The sequence below is a fragment of the Panthera pardus genome, unplaced genomic scaffold (assembly GCF_024362965.1).
Source record: "Panthera pardus isolate Hobbes unplaced genomic scaffold, ASM2436296v1 HiC_scaffold_17, whole genome shotgun sequence".
Taxonomy (NCBI): Eukaryota; Metazoa; Chordata; class Mammalia; order Carnivora; family Felidae; genus Panthera; species Panthera pardus.
Genome location: NW_026526732.1, coordinates 56,578,173 through 56,601,323, shown reverse-complemented (window position 1 = coordinate 56,601,323; position 23,151 = coordinate 56,578,173). Strand labels below are relative to the sequence as shown.

At 44.2% G+C, this 23,151-nt stretch overlaps 1 protein-coding gene across 1 annotated transcript in view; it reads right to left on the bottom strand.

The window, feature by feature from the left end:
* Positions 1-17,737, bottom strand: part of PREP (prolyl endopeptidase) — a 119,727-nt gene extending 101,990 nt beyond the window's left edge. The window contains exons 1-2 of the mRNA XM_019442989.2: positions 17,585-17,737; positions 11,867-11,941 (exon numbers count right to left, since the gene is read on the bottom strand). Coding sequence (XP_019298534.1) covers positions 11,867-11,941; positions 17,585-17,629 — 120 coding nt within the window. The 5' untranslated portion in view covers positions 17,630-17,737. The remainder of the gene's footprint in view (positions 1-11,866; positions 11,942-17,584) is intronic.
* Between the last annotated feature and the right edge of the window lie 5,414 nt (positions 17,738-23,151).

Sequence of the window (23,151 nt, the reverse complement as noted above, 5' to 3'; positions counted from 1 at the left end):
GTGTTTTACCCTCTCTCTCCATCAGATTTTACTGTTTTTGAGTACCAGTAGATTGCACCATCTGTCATATGACGTTACTGCTACCTCTGTCTGTATTCTAACTATGCTAACTCCTTTCTACATTCTTTATATAAGAAAACCCTATCGGATCGCCTGGGTGGTTCAGCTGCTTAAGCGTCCGACCTCGGCTCAGGTCATGATCTCACGGTTCGTGGGTTCAAGCCCTGTGTCAGGCTCTGTACTGACAGCTCAGAGCCTAGAGCCTGCTTCAGATTCTGTGTCTCCCTCTCTCTCTGCCCCTCCTTCACTCATGCTCTGTCTCTCTCTGTCTCTCAAAAATAAATAAATGTAAAAAAAACAAAAAAGTGAAAAAAACAAAAAAAACCCTATCCATTTCTGTAAGCAGTCTTTCCATCCATTCTTCTCTATAGGCAAGTCAATAAAGGAGTCATGAACCCAGGCAAAGCAACCAGAATCCTTTTTCAGTGACAGGGATGCATACTGGCAGACAGAAGTTATCTTATCTTCTGGGATTTGGGACCATGAGGACTGAATAAAACTGAAAGAGACAAGGCCCATCTTTTCCTACCACATGGAAGAGGCTACTGGAAAACAAAACAATCAGAGAAAAGCAGATGACCTGAGAGACAAAGAAAAACAGGTTTCCAGAAATATCATGTGCACTCCTGGATCAGGCTGTGCCTAAAGGCTCTTACACCCTGGTCGCCAATTACAGCTACTTTGCTCCTTTTTTCACATGAGCTGGAATGACTTGGGTTTCAAGTACCACTAATCCGGCATCCAAACAGCTCTTCCAGGAGTCCCGCCATCTGCTGAGCAAGGTGAGGCTGGTAGAACATGAGCAGCCTAGGAAGAGGAGGAAATGACCCAAAGTTTGCCCAAGTCCTGGTGGGCGGAGCTGAAAAAGGTGTATCTACACGAATGGTGTCTTATCAGTACATGAGAAAGTGAAATGAAACTAAACATTCAAATCAAAGTTTTAAAGTAACAAAAGAACATGAGAAGAAATTAATTAGAAAATTAAAAGAGTATAACTTCTAAGTCCTCGAATGGCTTCTTTTAAAAAAAAAATTTAAAAAGGGAAAAAAAAACCTCAACCAAAGCTCTGGCTAAGCTAATCAAGGAAAGGGGAGAAATGTTGCAGAAACTCAATATTAGAAATGATGAAGAAATATAGCCACGGACAGGGAGAGTAGAGTTGGGGACGTAAGAGATATTACACTAACCCCATGCTGGTACATTTTAGAATCTCAATGATGTGGGCAATGTTCTAGGAAATACAAAGGATAAAAATCGATCCAAAAAGAAAGAAAGATCTGAACAGGGCAATAACCATGAAAGAAAGTGGAGGAAAAGAGCCTAAGAATTAATTGCAACAAAAGAATCTGTCCCACAAATTATCAAGCAGATAATTTCCATGCTATTTAAAGTGCTCTACAATAAATGCAGTGGCAAACATTTATCAAGCACTTACTTGTGTCCACCATTTTGCTGCATGGTTCAAAATTATCACTTAATTTTCACCACAACCATACAGAGTAGTTTGCTCCAAATTATAAATCAGAAAACTGAAGTTTGGAGTGGTTAAAAAATATGACCAACATCACATCTGATGAAATTGTGGTGTAAAGATTGAAACCTGCCTTTCTACCTCCGACGCTGCTCATTAAATGATCCTACCCACTGCCTTCCCATGAACATGCAGGTTCCAAGATCTCTAAGGGTTCCCATTAGTTGTTGGGGGGAACAGGGAAAAGAAAATCCTAGAAGGGAGACAAATTAGGAAGCTACTGAATGTCTAGCACAACGGCAATGCATGCCTGAACCAGAGCAGTGTCAGTAGGAATTTAAAAAAAAAAAAAAAAGAAAGAAAGAAAGAAAGAAAGAAAGAAAGAAAGAAAGAAAGAAAGAAAGAAAGAAAGAAAGAAAAAGGAGAAAGGCATGAGATTTTATAGAGGCAGAACTGGAATTCCTAAAAATCACGTGTATGATTAAACAGACAGCTGACAGAAATGGTCAGAGCCGTAAAATACTACGTAGGAGAGTCCCTCAAGTCTTTATTCTAACACTTGCCTTGATATCGCCCAATGAAAACGTCAGAACCACAAACACTGTCCCTCCGATTTATAAAGATGCTATAAACAAGTGAGGCATCGACTAGGACTTTGACTCCTTGAAAGTGGTGTTACTATCAAAGGTGTTAGCACCTTTCTCTAACCATGTCTAAGCATTCTCTAGGGCAGTTTTCCCAAGATTTCTGGACCTTAAGAATTATCTGGGAGACAGAGATTTCTACTGAAATCAGATGCTCCAGAATTACAGTTTGGAGACCTATATTTTACTAAGTGCCCAACGAAGGTGGTTTTTATGACTAAGTGCTTTGTTCCCTGGAAATGGCAGCATGGGGTGGTGAGTGGATTTTAGACAGCTAAGTTTGGGGGCAGTGGGGAAGAGAGGCCAGGAGAAGTCAGTTATCTCAGTTCTTCAGTTGTTAGCTCTTTACCAATGGTTTTCCCAAACATATCCGAGACCAGCATTTCTCATAGGAACACCATGATGATTAAAAACCAAAGTCAAATAACTGCCCACAGGCAAGATGCCACTATCAAATGTATTCAAGCACGTTAAGCATTTTGTCAGTGGTCTGGGGTCTGCTTTTCTAAAATGAGACTCAGGATGTGTCTGAGCCTCTTTTCAGCACAGAACTCTAGCAGCTCAAAGGTTAAGTGGCTTGCACACCCCCAATCGCTGGTTCTCCTGTGCTAACACGTAAATTCCATGCCGGCAGGGGCCACATCTGTCTGGCTTTTGACAGTGTCTGTTCCTCCTCCGAGTTTGATCTAATGCTTGCCACAGTGGACACACAGGTAAGCTTGGATAGGAGAGGAAAGACAGGGAACAGGGAAGGGAACGAACACATACGGAGAAGGGAGAGAGGATGAAGCCAGCAGACCTGTGGCATTTCGGGTAGCCGGCATCCATTCTCCCTTTCCAGTGTCCTCCCTTCTTAGCAGACAGTAATTCCAGGTAGCTTCCTGATGGTACAAAAGCCAAAGAGGGTCCCTGGGGCTTCTACCAAATTTCCCATAACCACAGTTCAGCCAAGGAGTGAGCACACATTTGGAGTTTGGCCAATCAAAACTCCCTCTCCTGGGAGAGTCACTAAACAAGGGACAGGCAGTTGAAAAAGTGAAGATCATTTATGCCATTAGCAGTGCTGGGTGAAAATTGGAATTTCTGCACTAGAACTATCTGGTTCCTGTCTGTGCCAAGCCTAGCCCTTCAGTCTACCCCAGGAGCTGGGCTCATCCTTGCCATAAATTCCCTATTTGCTAAAGCTGGCCAGAATCCATTTCTGCTGCTTGCATCAAAACCCTGGGTACACAGGTGCCTGGGTGGCTCAGTCGGTTAAGTGTCCGACTCTTGATTTCGGCTCAGGTCATGATCTCACAGTTCGTGGGTTCGAGCCCCACATAGGGCTCTACACTGACAGTATGGAGCCTGCTTGGGATTCTGTTTTTCTCTTTCTCTCTCTCTCTGCCCCTCCCTAGCTCATGTGCATTCCCTCTCTCAAAATAAATAAACAAACCCTGGTTATAGAAGGCATGAGAGAAGAGAAAAAAAGCCAGCAGCACTTAGAAAAGAAGATGGTCCAGTACCAGCAACTTCCTCATACTTTTGATGATTATCCCATCCATACATCAAAAGGAAGTTGTTTCCCTAATTACATATTTCCACTGTGGATTTATAAGAAGTGTATTTACAAACTACAATAAGGAAAAACATTTCCAAAGGAGGTGATGAGTGAGATATTTAGGAACCTGAGATAATATGTGGTAACATATTTACCTAAAGCGCCTCCTGTTTCCAATCAAGGAGGACCGCACAGTAGTAATTCCCAATCCAGGTCCTACATGGAACAGTAATGAACGGGTGGACGAGTGTTTCACAGGCCAGCTTTGCCAAGGGCGTTCACAAGGCCCCAGTTAAAAGAGGTACTACCAGATAGTTTGAAGGTAATCTCTGCCCTAGTTTAATCATCACGCTTTAGAACACGGGAACCTCACTTAGAAGTCACAGTCCCATGGAAAAATACCAACGCACAGAGCGTGAGCCTCTTTATCTTAAACACCTAGGATTCGAAAGGAAAATCCTTCTTAGATTTCTGGATGAAAATAGAAGAGTCTTTGAAGTTGGACATTCTGACTACGCGGCTGGAGCACCAGCGTCTGAAGGTCTATATCCCGCTACGGTTACGCAGCAGTGCCCCAAGCTACACCATCTTTGTGCAGACCTCTGCCGGGTACGGAAAATGAATTCTTCCGTGCATTTTCTGAGGTGAAGGTCAGTAAAACCTTGGAAGTGATTTCAATAATACTCATTTTATAGGCGAATAAAATGAATCCAGGCTAGGTAGCCTGCCATGGTCATAGAACAAGAAAATGGAAGGACAAGAGCTCTGATTTGTGTGTTCTGTCTTCCAGTCCCATTTGGCAAATATTCTCTGCCTCCACACTGCTTCCCAACAGAAGTAATATGAGGAGTGCCTGCAAGCGCACAGGATGAAGAACTATCCACGAAAAGGATATTCAGTGTGTCCTAAAGTCTTCAAAGAACATCATAAACCCAAGCCAATTAATTTCCAGTGAACTTCATCTGCTGTCTTTTGGCTCAGAGACTAGCCCTTCAAGCACTGGAAGTCCTGGAAGCAACCTTCAACTCTGCTGGCTCTGCAGCCTGACAGCGCGGTGGCCTGCTGTAGAAATGCAACTGGACAAATGAACTCTGCTCACCCAGCTCCAAGCTACTTCTTCTACAGGTTGGCTCTGGTTCCATGCTAGGGAAAGCCCAGTGTCCAGGGAGATCTGGGCCAGACTGGTACCGGAACAGAGCAGAAACTCCTCACACTACATATGTTTAGGGTTAACCTTTAACAATGAAAACAAAAGCTAGCAAACAAACAAGAAAACAGACCTCACAACAGGCAGGAAGGATGCCTGAAAGCAGGTGCTGACCTCCGTAAACTTTGTTCTCCACTGACCTCTGTGACATGAAAATACATACACTGAAACCCTAGGCTGCTTCAATATCCTAGAGATGATCAGAAGTCATTTAAGATTTAAATCTTCCCTGCCAGAGAAGGAAACAGTGTAAGTACAGGGGAAGGGAAAGGTAACGTGTCCAGGTTTCTTACTCTGAAAGACTGAAGGACCCCTGCTCTCCTCCCTACGTTTCTCAGCCTCTTATCAGCAGGTGTAATGAGCTATCTCCAACTATTCAGCCCAATGGGAGAATGGGAAGGGAGAGCAAATAATGTCCTAGAGAAGACCTATGTTGTGTATTCCTTTGATCTTCTCTGACACAGATGGCAATTTTATTTTATCAGAAGGAATAAACATAAACTAAAACAACTGTTTTGTTTTGTTGTTGCTGGTTCTCACTAACATTCTTCTCTCGTGAGATCCACCAAGGAAACAGAGCTGTTTGCTGTGGCTCTCATTTTGCCTAGGGCCACTCTCAGGGAGAAAACAAAACTAGTCCTTAGGTATATGCAGATCATATTCTACACTTAGCTACTGCTGTACCAAAGTCCCAGGACAGAGTTTCTGTGAAAGGCAGATTTGACAATTAGTTACAATTAAGAGGGCTATCCCTTGAAAGGTATAAATCCCTCCATTCTCTGTATCTCCCCTTCAGTAACTCAGTAACAACTTCTGGCATATGCAACTAAGAAGTTGGAGCCACAAAACGTGGAGTAAGACGGAGAGCCTCCTGAAGAGCCTACAAGGACACTGCTTCCGTCTAGACCTTGGGGCTGCAAAACCAAGCCCAATGATGTAGAGAGAGGAATTTATCACACTATCAGGAAGGGGAGCAAACAGGGTGGAATGACTGCACCGCAGTGAGCGGAGAGGCCAAGACAAATACTCGTTTAGTAGTGTCACAGTGACCTCAAAGTGAGACTGCCATCTCAGCTGTGAGAGCAATGGAAGCAGAGTCTGGGGACTTGGGAGTCAACGCAGAGCCAAATGGCAGAGCAGTCTGCTGGACAGGACAGATGCAAGTCTCCACCACTCCCCCGAGGGTTGGGAAGTTTCTGGATTTGAGGAGGTTGGTCTATGTTGATGGGCAATATTACCGGGTATGGTGACAAAGGAAGAGGGTCAGCTATGTCACGGGGCATGTGGAGTGACTCCTGGACAGAGGAAGAGAGGGAGATGGCACATGATAAAATCTGAAATAACAACTGACCAGGGCACCCCTGAAGGGCCAGGACACCAACGAAGAGGAAGAAAGAGGTTGAGAAAAGCTACACAGAGGGTGGGGCTTGGGGTTTGTTTCTTGTTTCTAGGAGGGAAATCTAGAAAGTTAAAGATGAGGATGTCAATCACATGCACGTTAACGTCAGTGGATGGAAGACAGGGGAGCAGAGCCTCGTTATTAGATTGAAGGCTCAAGTTGACCTCAGCGTCAAAAACGGGCCTGCAGGAAGACTGCTCCAAAGTGCCTCCTACGATCTGCAAAGGACACGGTGGAAATGCCTGTTGAAAGGAGAGTAGGAGCTAACTGCCTGTTGGGCCTGCCTATTTAGTCTCCAAATCATTTTTAATGACTGCAAACCTCCCTCTCTAGCTCTTCATGCTGAAAACTTCCAAGGTCACCCGGGTGTTCCACTTACACCAGTGAGATTTCACTATGGTTCAGATGCTTCAAGAGTCATACTTAGCTCTCTAAAGTGCTTTTAACCCAGAACTTTCCCTTTATCTGATTTTTGTTGTTTAGTTTCTATCCCTATATAGATTCTCCTACAATCATTTTACAAAGGTCGTTTTTAATGTTGTAACCATTTGGAGCACTGCAATTTTTATCCTCGCACTTAATATTCTACCACAAGCACTTTTTCATGTTAGCATGCAATCTTTATAGCCCAACATTTTAACAGATGCACCTATTACTTCATTGAACAGATTCAACATATTCTACTTAAACACTACATTATTGTTGGAAAATTTTCACTGTTAGAAATAATGCCCTGGGGCGCCCGGATGGCTCAGTTGGTTAAGCATGCGACTCTTGGTTTCGGCTGAGCTCATGATCTCACATTTCATGGGTTTGAGCCCCACATCAAGTTCTGTGCTGACAATGCAGAGCCTACTTGGGATTCTCTCTCTCTCTGTCCCCCTTTCTCTCTGCCCTTCCCCTGCTTGTTCCCCCCCTCAAAAATAAATATACTTAAAATTTTTTAATTAAAAAAAAAGATATAACACTCCAAACTGAGCCTTTGAGAAATCTCTGTATTTTCAAAGTGGCATTATTACTTTCCCAGTAGGCACGAAATCTCTTTCTCATTCCCAAGTGTTTGCTTTTTGTTGCTCTCAGATGGGTTAATTTCTCATTACTGATGGTACATATAAGAGCTGACAGTTTTGTATTTCTTTTGCACATACTATTTTATACATAATCACTTTATGGAATCATTAATTCTGGTAAGTTTTCATTTGTTTCCCTTAGGCTTCCTAGATACATGATCATATAATCTACAATTCATGATTTTTACTTTCTTCTCTCCAAATTTTGGTTCATGTTTTATTGTACTGATCAAAGCTTTGTGAACATATAAGAATTGTAGTAACAGAGACATTTAGCCTAGTATTTAAGGTACTGTTTTGAATGAGATGTCACCTTGATAAAGCACTGTAATTCCAACTGTACTTTTAGATTTTAATTTTTTAAAGTTTACTTATTTATTTTGAGAGAGTGAGCGAGCAAGAACAGGGGAGGCACAAAGAGACAGGAGAGGGAGAGAATCCCAAGCAGACTCCGCGTGTTGTCAGTGCGGAGCCTAATGTGGGGCTCAAACCCACAAACCATGAGATCATAACCTGAGCTGAAACCAAGAGCCAGACGCTTAACCGACTAAGCCACTCAGGCACCCCTTTAATTTCTTTTTAATATTAATTAGGATAATTATATAGCTTTATTTAATCTATTTCTATATTAAACTCTTCTTTAATTCCTGTGATAAATTCAACTTTCTTTTAAATCTACTAACATTCATTTATATTCTTTATACTCACAAGAAAGGTTGGTCTTTACATCTTCATTGTCCCACACAGGAACCACTAGCCACATGTGGCTATTGAGCCCCTGAAGTGTGGCTGCTGTGAACTGATACATGCTAGGGGTGTAAAATAGTCACTATATTTCAAAAACTTAGTTGCAAAAAAGAGGAACATATTTTAATAGTATTTTATATTGATTACCTGTTGAGATATTAATATTTTGAAAATACTAATTAAATATAGTACTATAAAATAATTCCATTTGTTTCTTTGTACTTCTTAAAATGTGGGTACTTGAAAAGTTTGAGTTATACATGTAGCTGGTATGTATCTACTGGGTAGGACTGGTCTGTACAAAGTATCTCAAGTTTCCATATCAAGGTTGGATTTGCTTCAGAGAGTCAAGTGAGTTGTTGTATAGGATCTTTTACAATCTGGAGCATTTCCTATAAAATAGGATTATATGGGCCTTGACAGCTTTAAGGGATTCATCTAGATTCAACAACCTCCTACTTTTAAGTTACAAGTCTTCTCTGATATTCTTTTATAAGGGATAAAGCCTTAAATGCCAGTCACTGTCAGGAATGGATAACCCATATTACACACTAGATTAAATCAAAGACCTCCTGATAGCATTTCAGAATTTAGTATAAAAGAGCTACAAATGTTCTTCACTTCCTGACTGGCTTTTCTTTGTTTTGGAGGCTATGTGAAGATATTCCTCTTTACATCAAGGTGTGACTAATACACCTTTGTGTACATGTGTCTAACCATGAGCAGGAAATATACGCGCTGCTCTTCTCCTTAGAAAAACACATTAGAAAAAAATAACTCCTCAGAAACCAGATGATATTACTAGCCTTGGTCATTAACGAACCTGTCTGGAAACGAGGGAGATGGGTGTGTGGGAAGACTGCAGGGAGGAGGCAAAGGTTCAAAGCCACTCTGACACCCGAGGGAAGCTGTCCGCACAGGCCAGTGTGGGCACAGCAGCCACAGCCCATGGTCCCCGCGGGAGGATGGCCAAGTCCCACGGCAAGCAGTGACATGAATATATTCCCCCCAAAAGCTACCCAGAGTCTTTTCCCTTTTATTAGTTTTTAACATAAAGTTGATAACCACCTAGCTACCTCCACACTTATTAGCTGAATGACCTTGGGCGTGTTAATTAATTACTCAGTAACTCCATTTCTTCATCTGTAAAATGGGGAAAATAAAAAGCTCTGCTTTAGGCTTTGAGAATTAAATGATAGGGGATGCAAAGCTACCGATGAAGTGCCTGGCACACAGTAAGCACCCAATAAATGTATACCATAAAAATAATAGCGTATACTCATTAGCTTCTAGCAAATGTGAACTGTAAGATCACTAGCGAAGTTTTTCATCTACTAATAAGTGGCTTGTCAACCACAGGACCAGCCAGTATCAATTAAGGAAGAGCAAAGCATGTGTTCATTAACACGTAAGCAAAAACTGGGTCACTCTGACACTGCTGAATCCCTCAATCACCATCAAAGCCTGAAGAAATTCAGGTTGTAGCCAATACCTCAAAGTAATCATCACAGAGACAGTCTTTGGGGCAGTTTTCCAAGAGATGCACGCAGGAAGTTCACTCCTTTCCTGGTGCTTCCCATCCATTACAGGTTAGGTAGCTGCCTGTGACTCTCCATTCCCAGGCTCCATCCCTGTCTCGGCTCAGGCCAATGCCAAGTGATCAAGGTCATTCCTGGCAGGGTCGAGGTGAGGAGGCAGCCCCACATCTGCTCCCTGAGCCTCCTAGCCTTCCCTGCAGAGTTAGAGCCCCACCCACTCTCAAAGATCCCCATCTATTTCTCATCATGGATTCTCTATCCATCCACCTTTGTAACTAATGTTTCATGAAAGAGAACTGAAAACCCGAATACCAGTAATTCTCACCCATGAGACCTTTGTCTTTCTTGAGGAGTCGGGAAAGGGAGATAAGAAGGACTATAGGTATAAGCAAAAACCATTAGAAAAATCTCAAAATGGTGGTGTGCTTACTTCAAGGACAAAGGTAGGGAAGAGGTTATAAGGGTTTCTACAGTGAGCCAAAAAGGACACACCTGCTGGAAGGAAGAGGAAAGGGTGGAAGAAAGGAAAGCAGGCAAGCTGGTGCATGGGAACGAAGGAAGAAGAAAGAGACGACATGAAATTTACTCCAGGACCACCTCTTCTGCCTCTACTTTTTCCTCTTACACAGACTACCATGCCTGGCTAAGCCCTTTGCCCCATTCCTTTCCTCGTCAAGCTCTTTCCCAAGGATTTAAAAGTGGTGGAATCTGTTACCCCACAGACCGACCAGGCAGGAATGGAAGGTGGGAATGGGCAAGGGGAGAATCCCAAGCCCACTAGCCAGACCCACATCGGGAGGGAATGCTTTCCTGGAAAATCTGAACTGCCTTGGAAACCTGAGTTGACTTCTCCAGAGAACACCGGTATTTATGGTGGCAGGGGACCACAAGACATAGGAGGAGCTAAGACATAGGCTTATTGGCGGCAGGTCTGGAAAACCACCCAGAGTGCATTTAGCGTTGCCTTTTTAAAAAATGGAAATGTACTCTGGGATTCTAAAGAAGTTCAAATAAATTTCCGGAATAGTGAGCATATTAGAAATAGCATACATATTCCCATGCACTAAGTGATATGTAAATATAGTTATAAAGTAAGAGTCAAGGAACTTGACATGGATTGGAGAAACATGATCCCTTCACCCAAGCAAACTTGATTAACAAACTTACAGTATATGTAAGGATGAATCCTACATGACAAGATCTGGGCACTCCAAGGACAGAACATCTGTGGGACATAGCACTCAGGGGTACTTTCATTAATGGAATGAGACTTCAGCTCAAAATACTATGTGTTTCTCCAAAAGAACAGTAAAGATTTACATTGTTAGGCAGAGCAGAAAATTCTCCCTTCACCCCATTACTTCTGTAAAATATAAGAATGTTCTTACATTTACAATTTGGTTCATTTTGGTTTTGTTGCGTTAAAATCAGTAAGTGATCCAAGACCAGCACTCAGTTTTCAAGACCTGGTATTTGTTCGACATACAGTTGACACTTAGGTTTGAACTGTGTGGGTCCACTTACACGTGGACTGTTTACAGTATAGGACTACAAATGTATTTTCTCTTCCTGACGATTTTAATATGCTTTTCTCTTCTCTATCTTAATTTACTGAAACAATACAACACATACTACTTTTAAAAAATGTGTGTGGACTGTTTCTGTTATTGGTAATGCTTCCAGTCACTATTAGTAGTTAAGTTTTTGGAGAGTCAAAAGTTGTAGTTGGATTTTCAGCGGGGGGCGGGGGAGGGGGTGGGGGGCTTTGACCCCACCCCCACCCCTCCTCCCACACTGTTTAAGGCCCAACTTTATAAGATTTTTTTTCCTTTGGAAAAAATATTTTAGGCAACGTTTCATTCACATAATTTTTCTCTAAGTTTTCATTTTTACTTGGTAAAATCAGTTTTTTTCTTTCTCATATTTTCCTTTCAAATTCTTGCTTTCATCAGTGTTACCATAAACCATAAACATTATTGCAAACATTTTCTTTTCTCTGGGACAAAAAATGCTTTCATCTTTTTTCCCATGGATCATTTGACAAAAAGTGGTAGCACCAACAGGTATATTCACCATCCCACGGCAGAAAACACAGGAAGATGCCAGAAAGGAAAAGCCATAGCTACTGAAGTCTAGGGTTTGGGGCAAGGTACTAAGACCACCTTATCTTTAATTATAAGCCCCAATTACCTTTGTCTGCTCGCTGTCTGGATCTTCAAGCCAAGCATAAGGGTCGTAAATTTTATGTCCATGATAATCCTGTACCTGCAAAAGACAAAATGTGGTTTTGGACAATTAGAGTCTAACCCCCAATTACATTAGTATTTTCTGAATGTAACAGAGGAAAAATAGGATAAGGACAGGCAAAATACTCCAATTGGCTCACTGGCAATGTGTCTGCCCAAATTACCACATGAACCAAAGCTGGCAGGTTCTCAAAGGTGTCAAGCCACCCATCATGAAAAGAATGTTTTAGCTGGAGAAGGAAGAAAGATGAAAGGTCAGAATAGGGAACTGCTCTGTCTGTACAACACAAAACAAAGGCCTGCCGCTGTGCTAAAGAAACTTGAAAATGTGTGGTCAGTGGCAAAGCACAGAATCGCACAATGCACCAGGGATGCAAGAAGGGCATGTTTGTGAAGGAACCACCACGCACGTGCTGATTTGCTTCTTTTCTGTTCTTGCTGAGCTTACTAATGATGAGAAAATCTCCCTGCTATATATAACATGATTGGTTTTTGTCTTTAAGTCTAAACTGCCAAAAAGCAGGTTACCAACGTGCGGTAGAATGATTCCAGTTGATAGCAGCTTTAAAAAAGCTGACGTAAGTGCAATGAAAGAACATTTCTAAAACTGCAGCCTTTCTTCCCTTTTGTGTATTGTTACAAAATGCTTACAAAAAGAGGGACAGAGGCATCACCCATTCAGACTACCCTGGTATTTGAAGAAAGACAACTGCTTAGTGCAGCAGGGCCCGGCAGAGGGGAAGGCTTCAAGGAGCTCCCGCGGGCGGCTGAGCATCAGAGACATCTTCGAGCTCCTGAAAAGCCCAAATTCCTGGGCCTGGCCTTGGAAACTGACCCACACACTACAAGAGCAGTCGGGAGTCACCGCTCCCCAGGTGATTATGCCTAAAGAAAATTTCCAAAGGTAAAAATCATCACAAAATCTCTCCATTTCATACTATCCTGATTAATCTCACTGAAAGCATAGGGACATCTTTCCAGTAAATCTCTTCTGAGCAACTCCAACATTCCTGTTACAGTTTCTCATAGGATTTTGGGAACAAGAATACCAGGATCTCAGATGAATTTTTAATCTGTCTCCTTGCTTTGACGATTACATCGAAAGGTAAGGGCTATTCCCTAATAGAGGCAAATAATCTCCCAGAAAAGGAAAATCTGTTGTTTCCCCAGCTGGTACAAAGTTCCAGTGTGGCTGCTGGCCAGTTTAAGAAGGACCTCTTGGTGCCTAAAACCCCAGGCTTTCTGCAAAGGGCCTTCATCTCTCCTTATCTGGTACCAGATGAGAGAACACCTGGAGAAATGCACACCTGGAAGAATGGTCAGTTAAGGCGGAACACTCAGAAACTGTTCTCATTAAACAACTGACAAATACAGGTGACATAAAACCAGACTAGAATCTCTCCTGACAAATCCTCATAAAATCACCAATTTTGAACCCTTAAGAAAACGCTCTCTAAATATTAGCTGATTGTGGGACGCCTGGGTGGCTCAGTCGGTTAAGCGTCTGACTTCGGCTCAGGTCATGATCTTGCTTGGTTTGTGGGTTCGAGCCCTGCGTCAGGCTCTGTGCTGACAGCTCAGAGCCTGGAGCCTGCTTTGGATTCTGTGTCTCCCGCTCTCTCTGCCCCTCCCCTGCTCACAGTCTCTCTCTTGCTCTCTGAAAAATAAATAAATGTTAAAAAAAAAAAAAAAAGTTAGGGGCGCCTGGGTGGCTCAGTCAGTTGAGCATCTGATTTCGGCTCAGGTCATGATCTTGCTTGGTCTGTGGGTTTGAGCCCCGGGTTGGGCTCTGAGCTGACAGCTCAGAGCCTGGAGCTTCCTTCAGATTCTGTGTCTCCTCCTCTCTCTGCCCCTCCCATGCTCATGCTCTGCCTCTCTCTGTCTCTCAATAATAAACAAACGTTAAAAAAATTTTAAAAAATGTTAGCTGACTGTTACCACTCAATGAAAATTTTGTATCTTTTCTTATCTGCAAGTCTTTCACATTTTACACACATTGAAGTGGTTTTAAATATGCTTAAAACAACCTTCTTTTCCTCTGACAATAAGAAATCAGAAAAATTTAGAGTTGTAAAGGATCTTCCAATCCAACATTTTTAGGAGCAACAGCAGGCTCAAGATGGCAACATGCCCAGGGCCATACCGAGTTCAGAACCAGAGTCGGGACTAAAAGCACACTGCCAACAGCTTTTCCCCAAATATTCCTCAGAGGTGACACACCAGACACTTTAAAAATGTTCCTCGATCATGATGTTCCTAAAACTCAGACGTATCCATTAACTTGTCATAAGAAAGCAGAAAAGATTCACAGGAAATCATGTTAGTTTTGCCTAATACTAGATCCAAAGCAACGAACATTCGCTCACTATCCACACTATGGTGCCCAGTGTTGTAAAGCAACCTTGTGAGAGGGTGGATGATATTCCTATTTTTCAGATTATGGAATGCAATTCAGAGAGGTTAGCAGGAGAGAGTGAAGGCTGCAGATTTACGGCTCACTTGGAGATCACTGTGAACTAAACACTGTACCATAGACTTCAGCCATGGTACCTCACTGTGAAGCTATTACCAACTCATTTTCCAGGTGAGGAACCTAAAGCTGGAGAGCGCTAAAGCAACTGTCAAAAGTCAGGTGGCTAATAAACAGTAGAACCCGTGACCCTCTTTGAGCTAACCCCAAAGCCTGTGGGGCTTGCTACTGAACTACAACGGGTGTAAACTGGCAGGCCCACACCTGGACCCTAACTCAGAACCCAGTGGTGCCTCCCGAACGGTGTGTACGGTCAGGAAACCGCTCCATCTTCCCAGAACCAGCATTACCATCTGAAGCCAATTAAGGGCAGGTGTTCAGCAGGCATTTTTAAACAGGACAGGAAACTGATTCTCTCCAGGGAAATCCCACAGGCAATCCCAGGAGCCTCGTGCCACCACCCTACTCCCCTGCCCCCCCTACTTTTTCTTCTACAAGACCGTACCCTACAGATGGGGTGGTCTCATAGCCATATCCCCTGAACTCAAGTTGGGCAGTACGTGGTTCTCCTTATGATTTAAGTTTGCCAGCCATTCCTCATCTCCCCAAAAGACTTTAAAAATACAGCCCTGATAAGGCACTGTTAGCATTCAATATTTTACTTGTACCATTCAAATAGCTCACCTGCTGACTTCAGGATAAACCGCAGAGTCCTACACAAAGTAGACAGAGCCCATCAAACCTGGCCCCATTTTTTTTTTCTTTCCACCCCCCGACCCACGCTTATCCACCCATGGATGGTCACAACAGCCCTACTGCCATCCTGCAAACAGTGCAAGTCCACAAATGTCCAGCCCTACATGACTATGATTTATTTTGGTCACACAGCCAGGAATGTCCTTTCTACCTTATCCAACTGGCCAACTTCCAGGCTCAATTCGCATATGATCTCTTCCCCCTGATGGAAATTAATCCCATTCTCCTCTGTGTTCTCCACTCACCCTACACACTCTTCTAACCCCTACAGCAGGCCTGAATTTCCTGACAGCACATGCTGCCAGTACAGACAATGGCATTGCATTGGAAGCATCATGGTTTCCAAGTTTCTGCTCATTAGGGCGGAAATTCACCAAAAACGGTTGTATGCTCCAACCCCACAGGTCAACAGAAGACTGCCTGGTATTCGGCTGAAAATGTTCAAGTGACAGAGAGAGAGCTACAGCAATCTCTAACACCTGCTGGAGAGAGACAAACCCAACCTAGAAAAGAAGGCGACAATTTCAGCCGATGCCTAAATCTAGCCTAAGGTTTTAGTAATCAGGACCCTGTCACAGTAAAAAGATACTTACTCCATGTAGGCTATTGGGGCTGGGATACGTACACTGTGGGATCCACAGAGTAGGGTCCAAGCCAGACCTGAGCTATATTCCCTTGGCCATGAGGCTTAGGGCTTTCGTGAGTTCTTCGATGAGAAGAAACTGTAGAACATCAAAATCTGTGGAACCTTTTGAGTTAATTGTTCGTAATCTTTTGGACGTCTTCATAAAATCCTCACTTAACCCTTTCAAGAATGGCAGGATTTTGATAACCCAAATAGGGAAAAACTAAGCAAGACACAATCCCAACTAAAAACACAACTAAAATGACACTTATCAAGTCACACAACCGATAGTTCTTTCTACTTTGAATCTATCCTGAAAACTCAAAGATCCTTAAGAACCGAACTGACATAGTCACAGGTCTTCTGATTACTGAAGTCTGGCACACTGCAGGGCCAGACTGTCATGGGAATAAATGAATGATGATAGTCTTACTGCAAAAGTCAGTCCTAAGCCCTGTGGTTGGCCAAGCCAGTACTAACATTTCATATATGAGAAAGAAGGCCCATAACAGGTAAGCGATCTGCCCAAAGGCATCCAGCTAGTGAGTGACAAAACCAGCACTAGCACTCAGGTCTTCTTACTTGGTCTTACTTACTGCCCTCTTTTCCATTCCAGCAGGATCACTTTACTCCCATACACAAAGGAAACAACCCTTTGAAACACAGGAATACAGCTTCTTGGGCTGTTAAAGTAAATTTAATAAGCAAGCAGTTGAATAGACTGAGAAAACATGGTTACCAGATGGCCACTGGTCAAAGAAACCATGAATGCATCAGTGCCACTTGGAAGTCTTAATTTAAAACAATATGTCCTTTACTTTAAAGCCTCAGTACCTTTTAACCCAAAGTGAAATGTGCTTTGAAGTACAGACGTTCTGGCATAAATCAGGTCAGAGGAATCAGAAAAACAACACAACCACCACCACAGATCTATATATACGAAAATTTTTTATTCTGATTCTATTTTAAGTAATCTGAGATATTTGGCTATTCCTCAGAGAATCAAGCCCACATTTGGATTCATTCCAGTTCTTAAGATGCCAAATTGATTTTTACACAAAAAGAGTGTTTGCCCAGATTTCCACCCACTAGATCTCAACAGTTACCCTGAGCTAATCCACAGCTTATGTAAATGATGGCTAACCCTTCCACTAAGCCAAACAAACTCATTCTGAAAAAGGCCATCCATCCCCTCTCCCTTCTAAAGCCCTCCTCTCACCCGCATCAACTCCTTCTCTTGTTTAGGAAAACTTGGATCAGCACTGCAACACTACGGGGTCACCGCTCCACCCTCCCCATTCCACGGTCTTGTGTCTGCAACCCCCGCACCACACGCCCAGTACCCGGCCCGGGGCACGTTTTAATACCGAATGAATGAACTTCAAGGATTTTAAATTTGGAAGTTTAAAAAGTTTGCCTTTGTTTTTGAATTTTACATCATCTACAGACATACACACTTTCTCCTACCACCATATTTAAGCAAGAGCCTCCTCCAGTCAAAAAACAGTGACACGTTCTGTCTTCCCAATCCCGTCAAACGCCCATTCCTACCTGGGTGTCTGCCCTTGACCCCATTGATTTTTAGGAGGCGGCCAAGCGGCGACTGGCCTCGGGCTCTGCCGCCTCTAGGCGGCCAGTGACGGCCACCATGGCCCCCGCGGCTCGGGAGGAGCCCGGCGCCCCCAGCCCGTATCTCGCAAACAAAGGCCGAGGGGGAGGGGAAGGACGCAGGGGGCGAGGGGCTGCGGGGAGAGGGGCCGCGGGCGGCGGCACACGCGGCGCCCGCGGCGGGCGAGGGCTGCGGTACTCACGGCGGTCTCGTCGCGATACACGTCGGGGTACTGGAAGGACAGCATGGCCAGGGGCGGGCGTGGGGCGGCGTGGGGGCGCGGACTGCGGGCGCGAGCCGGCCGGGCTGGCCGCGGGGCGAGGCTGGGGCGCGGGCAGGGGCCGAGCGGGCGGCGGCGGCTGCGGCGGGCGGCTCTCGGCCAGGACTCTCACGACCCGACCGGCGGCAAGCGGCGAGGACGTGCTGGAAGCAGGAAGCAACTGTCGGCGAGGCCGGGAGCCCCTCCCCGGCGGGCGGGCCCAGCGGCGGCTGCGGCGGCAAGAGGGAGCGGGCGGCGCCGTGCGTGCGCCGGGCCGGGCGCACAGCTCCCTCTGCAGGAGCGCCGGCCGCGCCCGCGCCGCCCGGGCACACGGGCCACCCCGCCGAGGCCGCGTCGCAGCCACGCCGGCCCGCCCGCCCCGGGCTACCCGGCCCGGCACCCGCCGGAGACGGACCCGCGCGGGCCGGGGACACCCGCGCGGGGTACACGTCCGGTCTCGCCGGCCGGGGCCACCACGCCTCCGCCCTCCTCTTCCCGAAGTCCCTCGCTGTCAGTTTAGCCATTGCCGAGCTTGAGAGCGAACAGGCGGGTTTGCTTATTAATCGATTCCCCCATCTTCCTGTTCCCGGGCGTGGTGGGGAGGCAGAGAGAGACCTTGGCTCTCTCCAGCCTTAAGAGCAGTGGGCTTGAGGTGGCCTAATTTTTACTGGCTGCGACTCTGGACTTGGAAGGGAAGGGATAATGGATCATGATAACCATGAAGGAACCACATCTCCCTTCACTCCAAGTCTCCGGTGGGCACTGGGTGGTGGGGCATCCAGATTTTAGAGGTGCGTTGGGGTGTTGGTAGGACAATGGGTAAGCCCTTATCTGAGATTTACCAATGAAGAGAGGACCCAAGTGGGAGCATCGGGGTCTCTTGTTCATCCTGCCAGTTCCTTAATTCTGTTCTTGCCAATGTGTTTGTTTATTGAGTACCTACTGTTGTCCCTGTGGGGGAAACAGTAGTTGACAAGGTGCTTGACCTCAAAGTCATGACATTGTAATAGTTCTAATTCTTTATCCTTAGGTTAGTGATAGGTGTTCTGGTCTTGCTTTCTGGACCATCAGGAAGAAGCTTTATAGCCCCAAATCTTCACAGCTGTGGTGTGTGTTCCATGTGTTATGTACTCCTGGCTTCTTAAAAGTCATGGGAGGATGGCATGGGTATGACCAGAAAGCCCTTCCAGTCCTGAATTCCACATGGATACAGTAATGGTTGTAAACTCATGTGTTCTGTTTCTTTTGTATTATCACCCCAGTTCCGTGGCTCACACATCATAGTTCAATTTCTCTTCATGGCAGGGTAATTGATAAACATGTCTTGCATTGGTTTCCCAAACCCCCTCCTTGGGCAACCTGAGAATCTTCAGTTTTGGGAAAGCTCACAGTTGGGGCCAAACTCAGTGCAAACAGACACAGACAATAGTGCTCTGCAGTCCAGCATTCCTGATCCCAGTTACCACCCCCTGCCTTGCCTGCCTGTCACCTGGCCTAGGGACTGCCAGGCATTTCCCAATGCTTCTGCCACTTGTGTGTGTGGGGGGGGGGGGGGGAGTGGGGGGAGGATTTTAAGAGCAGCCCAGGAGCACATGACCCAGCAGATCCCCTAATAACAACGACAGCAATAATAGTTAATGCTTACTCAGTGCTTCTTATATGCCAGGAAATTATCTTATTTAAACCTTATAAGATAACTAATATTATCCCAATTTTAAGTTTTATTTATTTTTTTGTTTTGAGAGAGACGGAAACAGCGTGAGTGGGAAAGGGGCAGAGAGAGAGAGAGAGAGTGAGAGAGAGAATCCTAAGCAGGCTCCGCACTACCCACACAGAGCCCGATGTGGGCCTTGAACTCACAAAACCACAAGATCATGACCTGAGACAAAACCAAGAGTCAGACACTCAACTGACTGAGTCACCCAGGTGCCCAGTTTTATAGTTGGGGAAAACAGGGGCTGACTTTTGCCCAGAACTTCACAAATATTTATTTAAAAAAAAAAAATAGAGCCAGGATTCAAACCAAGATCTCTCTGATGCCAACACTCAGTCTTAATCACTCTTTTTTAAAAAAATGTTTATTTATTTATTTTTGAGAGAGTGAGAGAGAGCCCAAGTGGGGAGGGGCAGAGAGAGACGGAGACAGAGAATCCCAAGCAGGCATCTTCACTGTCAGCAAAGAGCGTGACCCACGTCTCACTCTGTCCCACAAGTTGTAAGATCATGACCTGAGCCGAAATCAAGAGTTGGATGCTTAACCCACTGAGACACCCAGGTGCCCTTTAATTACTCTTCTTCATGAATAAATAGGAGTACTCCATGGTCTACAAGGATACCCATAAATAGGTGAAATTTTCCCAGCGCTTAATTTTAGCAGGCAAGGTAGAAATTATGAGAATTGTGGTGCCCAGAGGACAAATCAAACCTCAGGTGTTATCCTCCGTTCATCTCTAGGCAGTTATTCTAGTGCCCAGCTCCTCCAGGTCCTGAAAGGCAAAGGTCTGTATGTGGCACAGACAGTGCAATGTGCTGCCAGCAATAGATTGTCTGCAACTGTAGCGAGCGAAGTGGAGATGAAGACCCATTCCCCTCTTTGTGGCCAGATTGCTTGTACACTACCTACCTTTGCCACCTATTAGATATGAGTTGTCTGCTTTAATCCTCCCTTAAAAAGCCCATTTTACAGATGAGGAAAAGGAATCTCAGCAGCTTTAAAGGAATTTGTCTGAAGTCCTCACACAGCTAAGACAGCCAAGGTTCAAATTCATCAGTTGACTGCAAAGCCCATGCTCTACCTTGCCCACAGAAAATGAAGAGAAGGGAAATATTTGAACCGTTGCAGAAATGGAAATTCTACCTCCAGAATAAACACCAGAGTGCTCTTTGACTTCTAACATCGCACACTATTTCCAGGAGAATTCTAAATTAACTCTGTAAAAACTCTTGCTCTAACCTACAACCCATCCCCTGGGGGCAAAGGGATAGCAGAGACATAGAAGGACCTCCAGGGAAGCCTGCAGCCTGTCCTCTATTGCCTGATCTCCAACTTTGTACCCCACTCTGTTAACCAGAGTCACCATAGTAAGGAGGCAGGTTAGCGATATTTACTACCGCTTGCCTGTCTCAAACCCACTCCAAGTACTTGTCACAGCATCCCTCCCAACCACACATAGTACCCTCCAAGAGAGGATTTCTGGTAATTAGCCAAGGGGGTAAGTGTTGGCTGAAATCCATCTTACTCTCTACTTGCCACACTGTGCACAGGGGCACTGGCTGCCTTCAGCTGGAAAAAGGGGTGCCCATATTCTCACAAAGGTCCACTGACAAGAGGCTGCATCTACCCAGGGGAAACAGTTCTAACTCACACAAGAGTGCCATCTTGTTAGCACTCCTTAAGACTGATGCCTTGGGTGCTCACCTGGATAATCCTTTCATTTGACTGCGGTTTCCAGGTAGCTAGCTAACCTACTGATTGGTGGGGTGCAGTCATTTCCAGCTACATTTCCTTTAAGATGTGTATAATTTTTTCCAGTATGATTTCTAATGAAAATTCTGATATACTCCTGTATATCTAATCTCTGCAAGGCATCATGAGGTGTGAAACAGCATCTAGAATAAGAGTGAGGTTCTCTTCCCGGCCCTGCCACTATTTCCCTGGCTTTGAATGAGTCCTTACATCATTGGTTTGTTTTTTTTTTAAAGATTGAATAATCTCTGCACCGAACATGAGACTCACATTTACAACCCTGAGATCAAGAGTCTCATTCTCTACCCGCTGAGCCAGCCAGGCACGCCATATCGTCAGTATTTTTTCTCTATACCATGAAAGAATTGGATCAGGTGGTGTCCAAGTTTCTTTTGTTCAGGAAGAAAGAAAGGAGAGATGTAGGAGCCTCAAAACTATCTCTGGAATTCAAAATGAAATTTCCCTGGGAGAGTGCTATCCATACATCCTGGGCAGATGGAGGGGAGGGTGGGCAGTAATTATCTACTAAAAGGGCTTTCTCCATACTTTTCTTCTGTTTTGAAACCATCCACGAGCACAGATTTGGCTCAGAGGCCATGGCTGGGTCTGTGGTACTTACTCAGTTCATAGATTTTATCTTCCCAGGAACTGTAGCTGTTCCCTTCTAATACCCTTCTCTTGATAGAGGCATGTGGTTAAAAAGCTAGGGGAGGTGTCTGGCACTACAGCTGTGAAATCTAAGGTCTCCTCCCCTTCTCAACTTAATGTCCAACTGAATTAAACCCCAGAATGAGAGGCTAAGGCTGAATTAAATCCAGGCTAAGAAAGAAAAAAAAAAAAACCAAAACCCTGGGGCATAAAAAGTGGATCAAGAATTAATCTGGGGCGCCTGGGTGGCTCAGTCGGTTGAGCGACCGACTTCGGCTCAGGTCATGATCTCGCGGTCCGTGAGTTCGAGCCCCGCGTCGGGCTCTGTGCTGACAGCTCAGAGCCTGGAGTCTGCTTCTGATTCTGTGTCTCCCTCTCTCTCTGTCCCTCCCACACTCATGCTCTGTCTCAGAAATAAATAAACATTAAAAAATTTTAAAAAAATAAAAAATAATTAATCTGGAGTATTTTTCTACTTTAGTTTGTAGAATTTATTTATACCGTTTCTAACGAGACTCCCAAGTTAGGAGTGTTTCTAAATCGGGAGACAGGGATCTTTTTTCCTCTTCTATTATTAGAAAAAAATCAGGGGTGCCCCCACATGTAAAATGAAGTTATTTTATTTACGTAAGGAAAGATGAAATAATCCATTCATTGGTTTAACTTTAGAACTTAAAACTATTCAGCAAATGCAATATGCAATACTCAAAATGTGTCAGTTCAAAATTATTGGCTATAAGAACAGAAAGGAGATTAAGAAAGAACAGGAAGGGGAAAAAGTGATATATATAAAGCAGGAGAGAGACACAGCATCCCAGATTTGTTAATATTAAGAAAGGTGAAGATAAGCACAAAAAGATAATATGGAATCAGACAATAAACACATGAAAACACATGCATAAAATCAGAGTTAGATGGACAGAAAGCTAGTCTTATATGGAACAACACTTCATCTTATAGCCTTTAAAATAATAATGTTACAAATGTTAAGTTCTATTGGAACTTTTGCAACTCTGGGATAATTAATGATGGACCCCTTGATGTTTTCTGCATCAATTTAAACCAAGCAGTATATCTGATCCACACACAAGAGGCTCTCCACCCTGTTCAGTGCCTCCATTTTCTCTAGAGTTACTGAGTAACAACCAGACTGTCTTTCCATTTATTCTTTCTGTCATGCAGTCCTCACAGGTATCAACTTGAGTCAGTTAATGCTAAAGAACTGAGCCTATATTCAAGTTCATTGAGCTGGTCTTATCTGACATTTATAGTTTCACCATTTCACTAGAGACAGTAGTAGTATAGCCTCTAACAAGTAACATGTGCTGTAAAGCTTTAGTCTTTAGTCCATTACGCTCTGCCCTTTCAACGATATAGTGTCCTATAAAACCTAGAG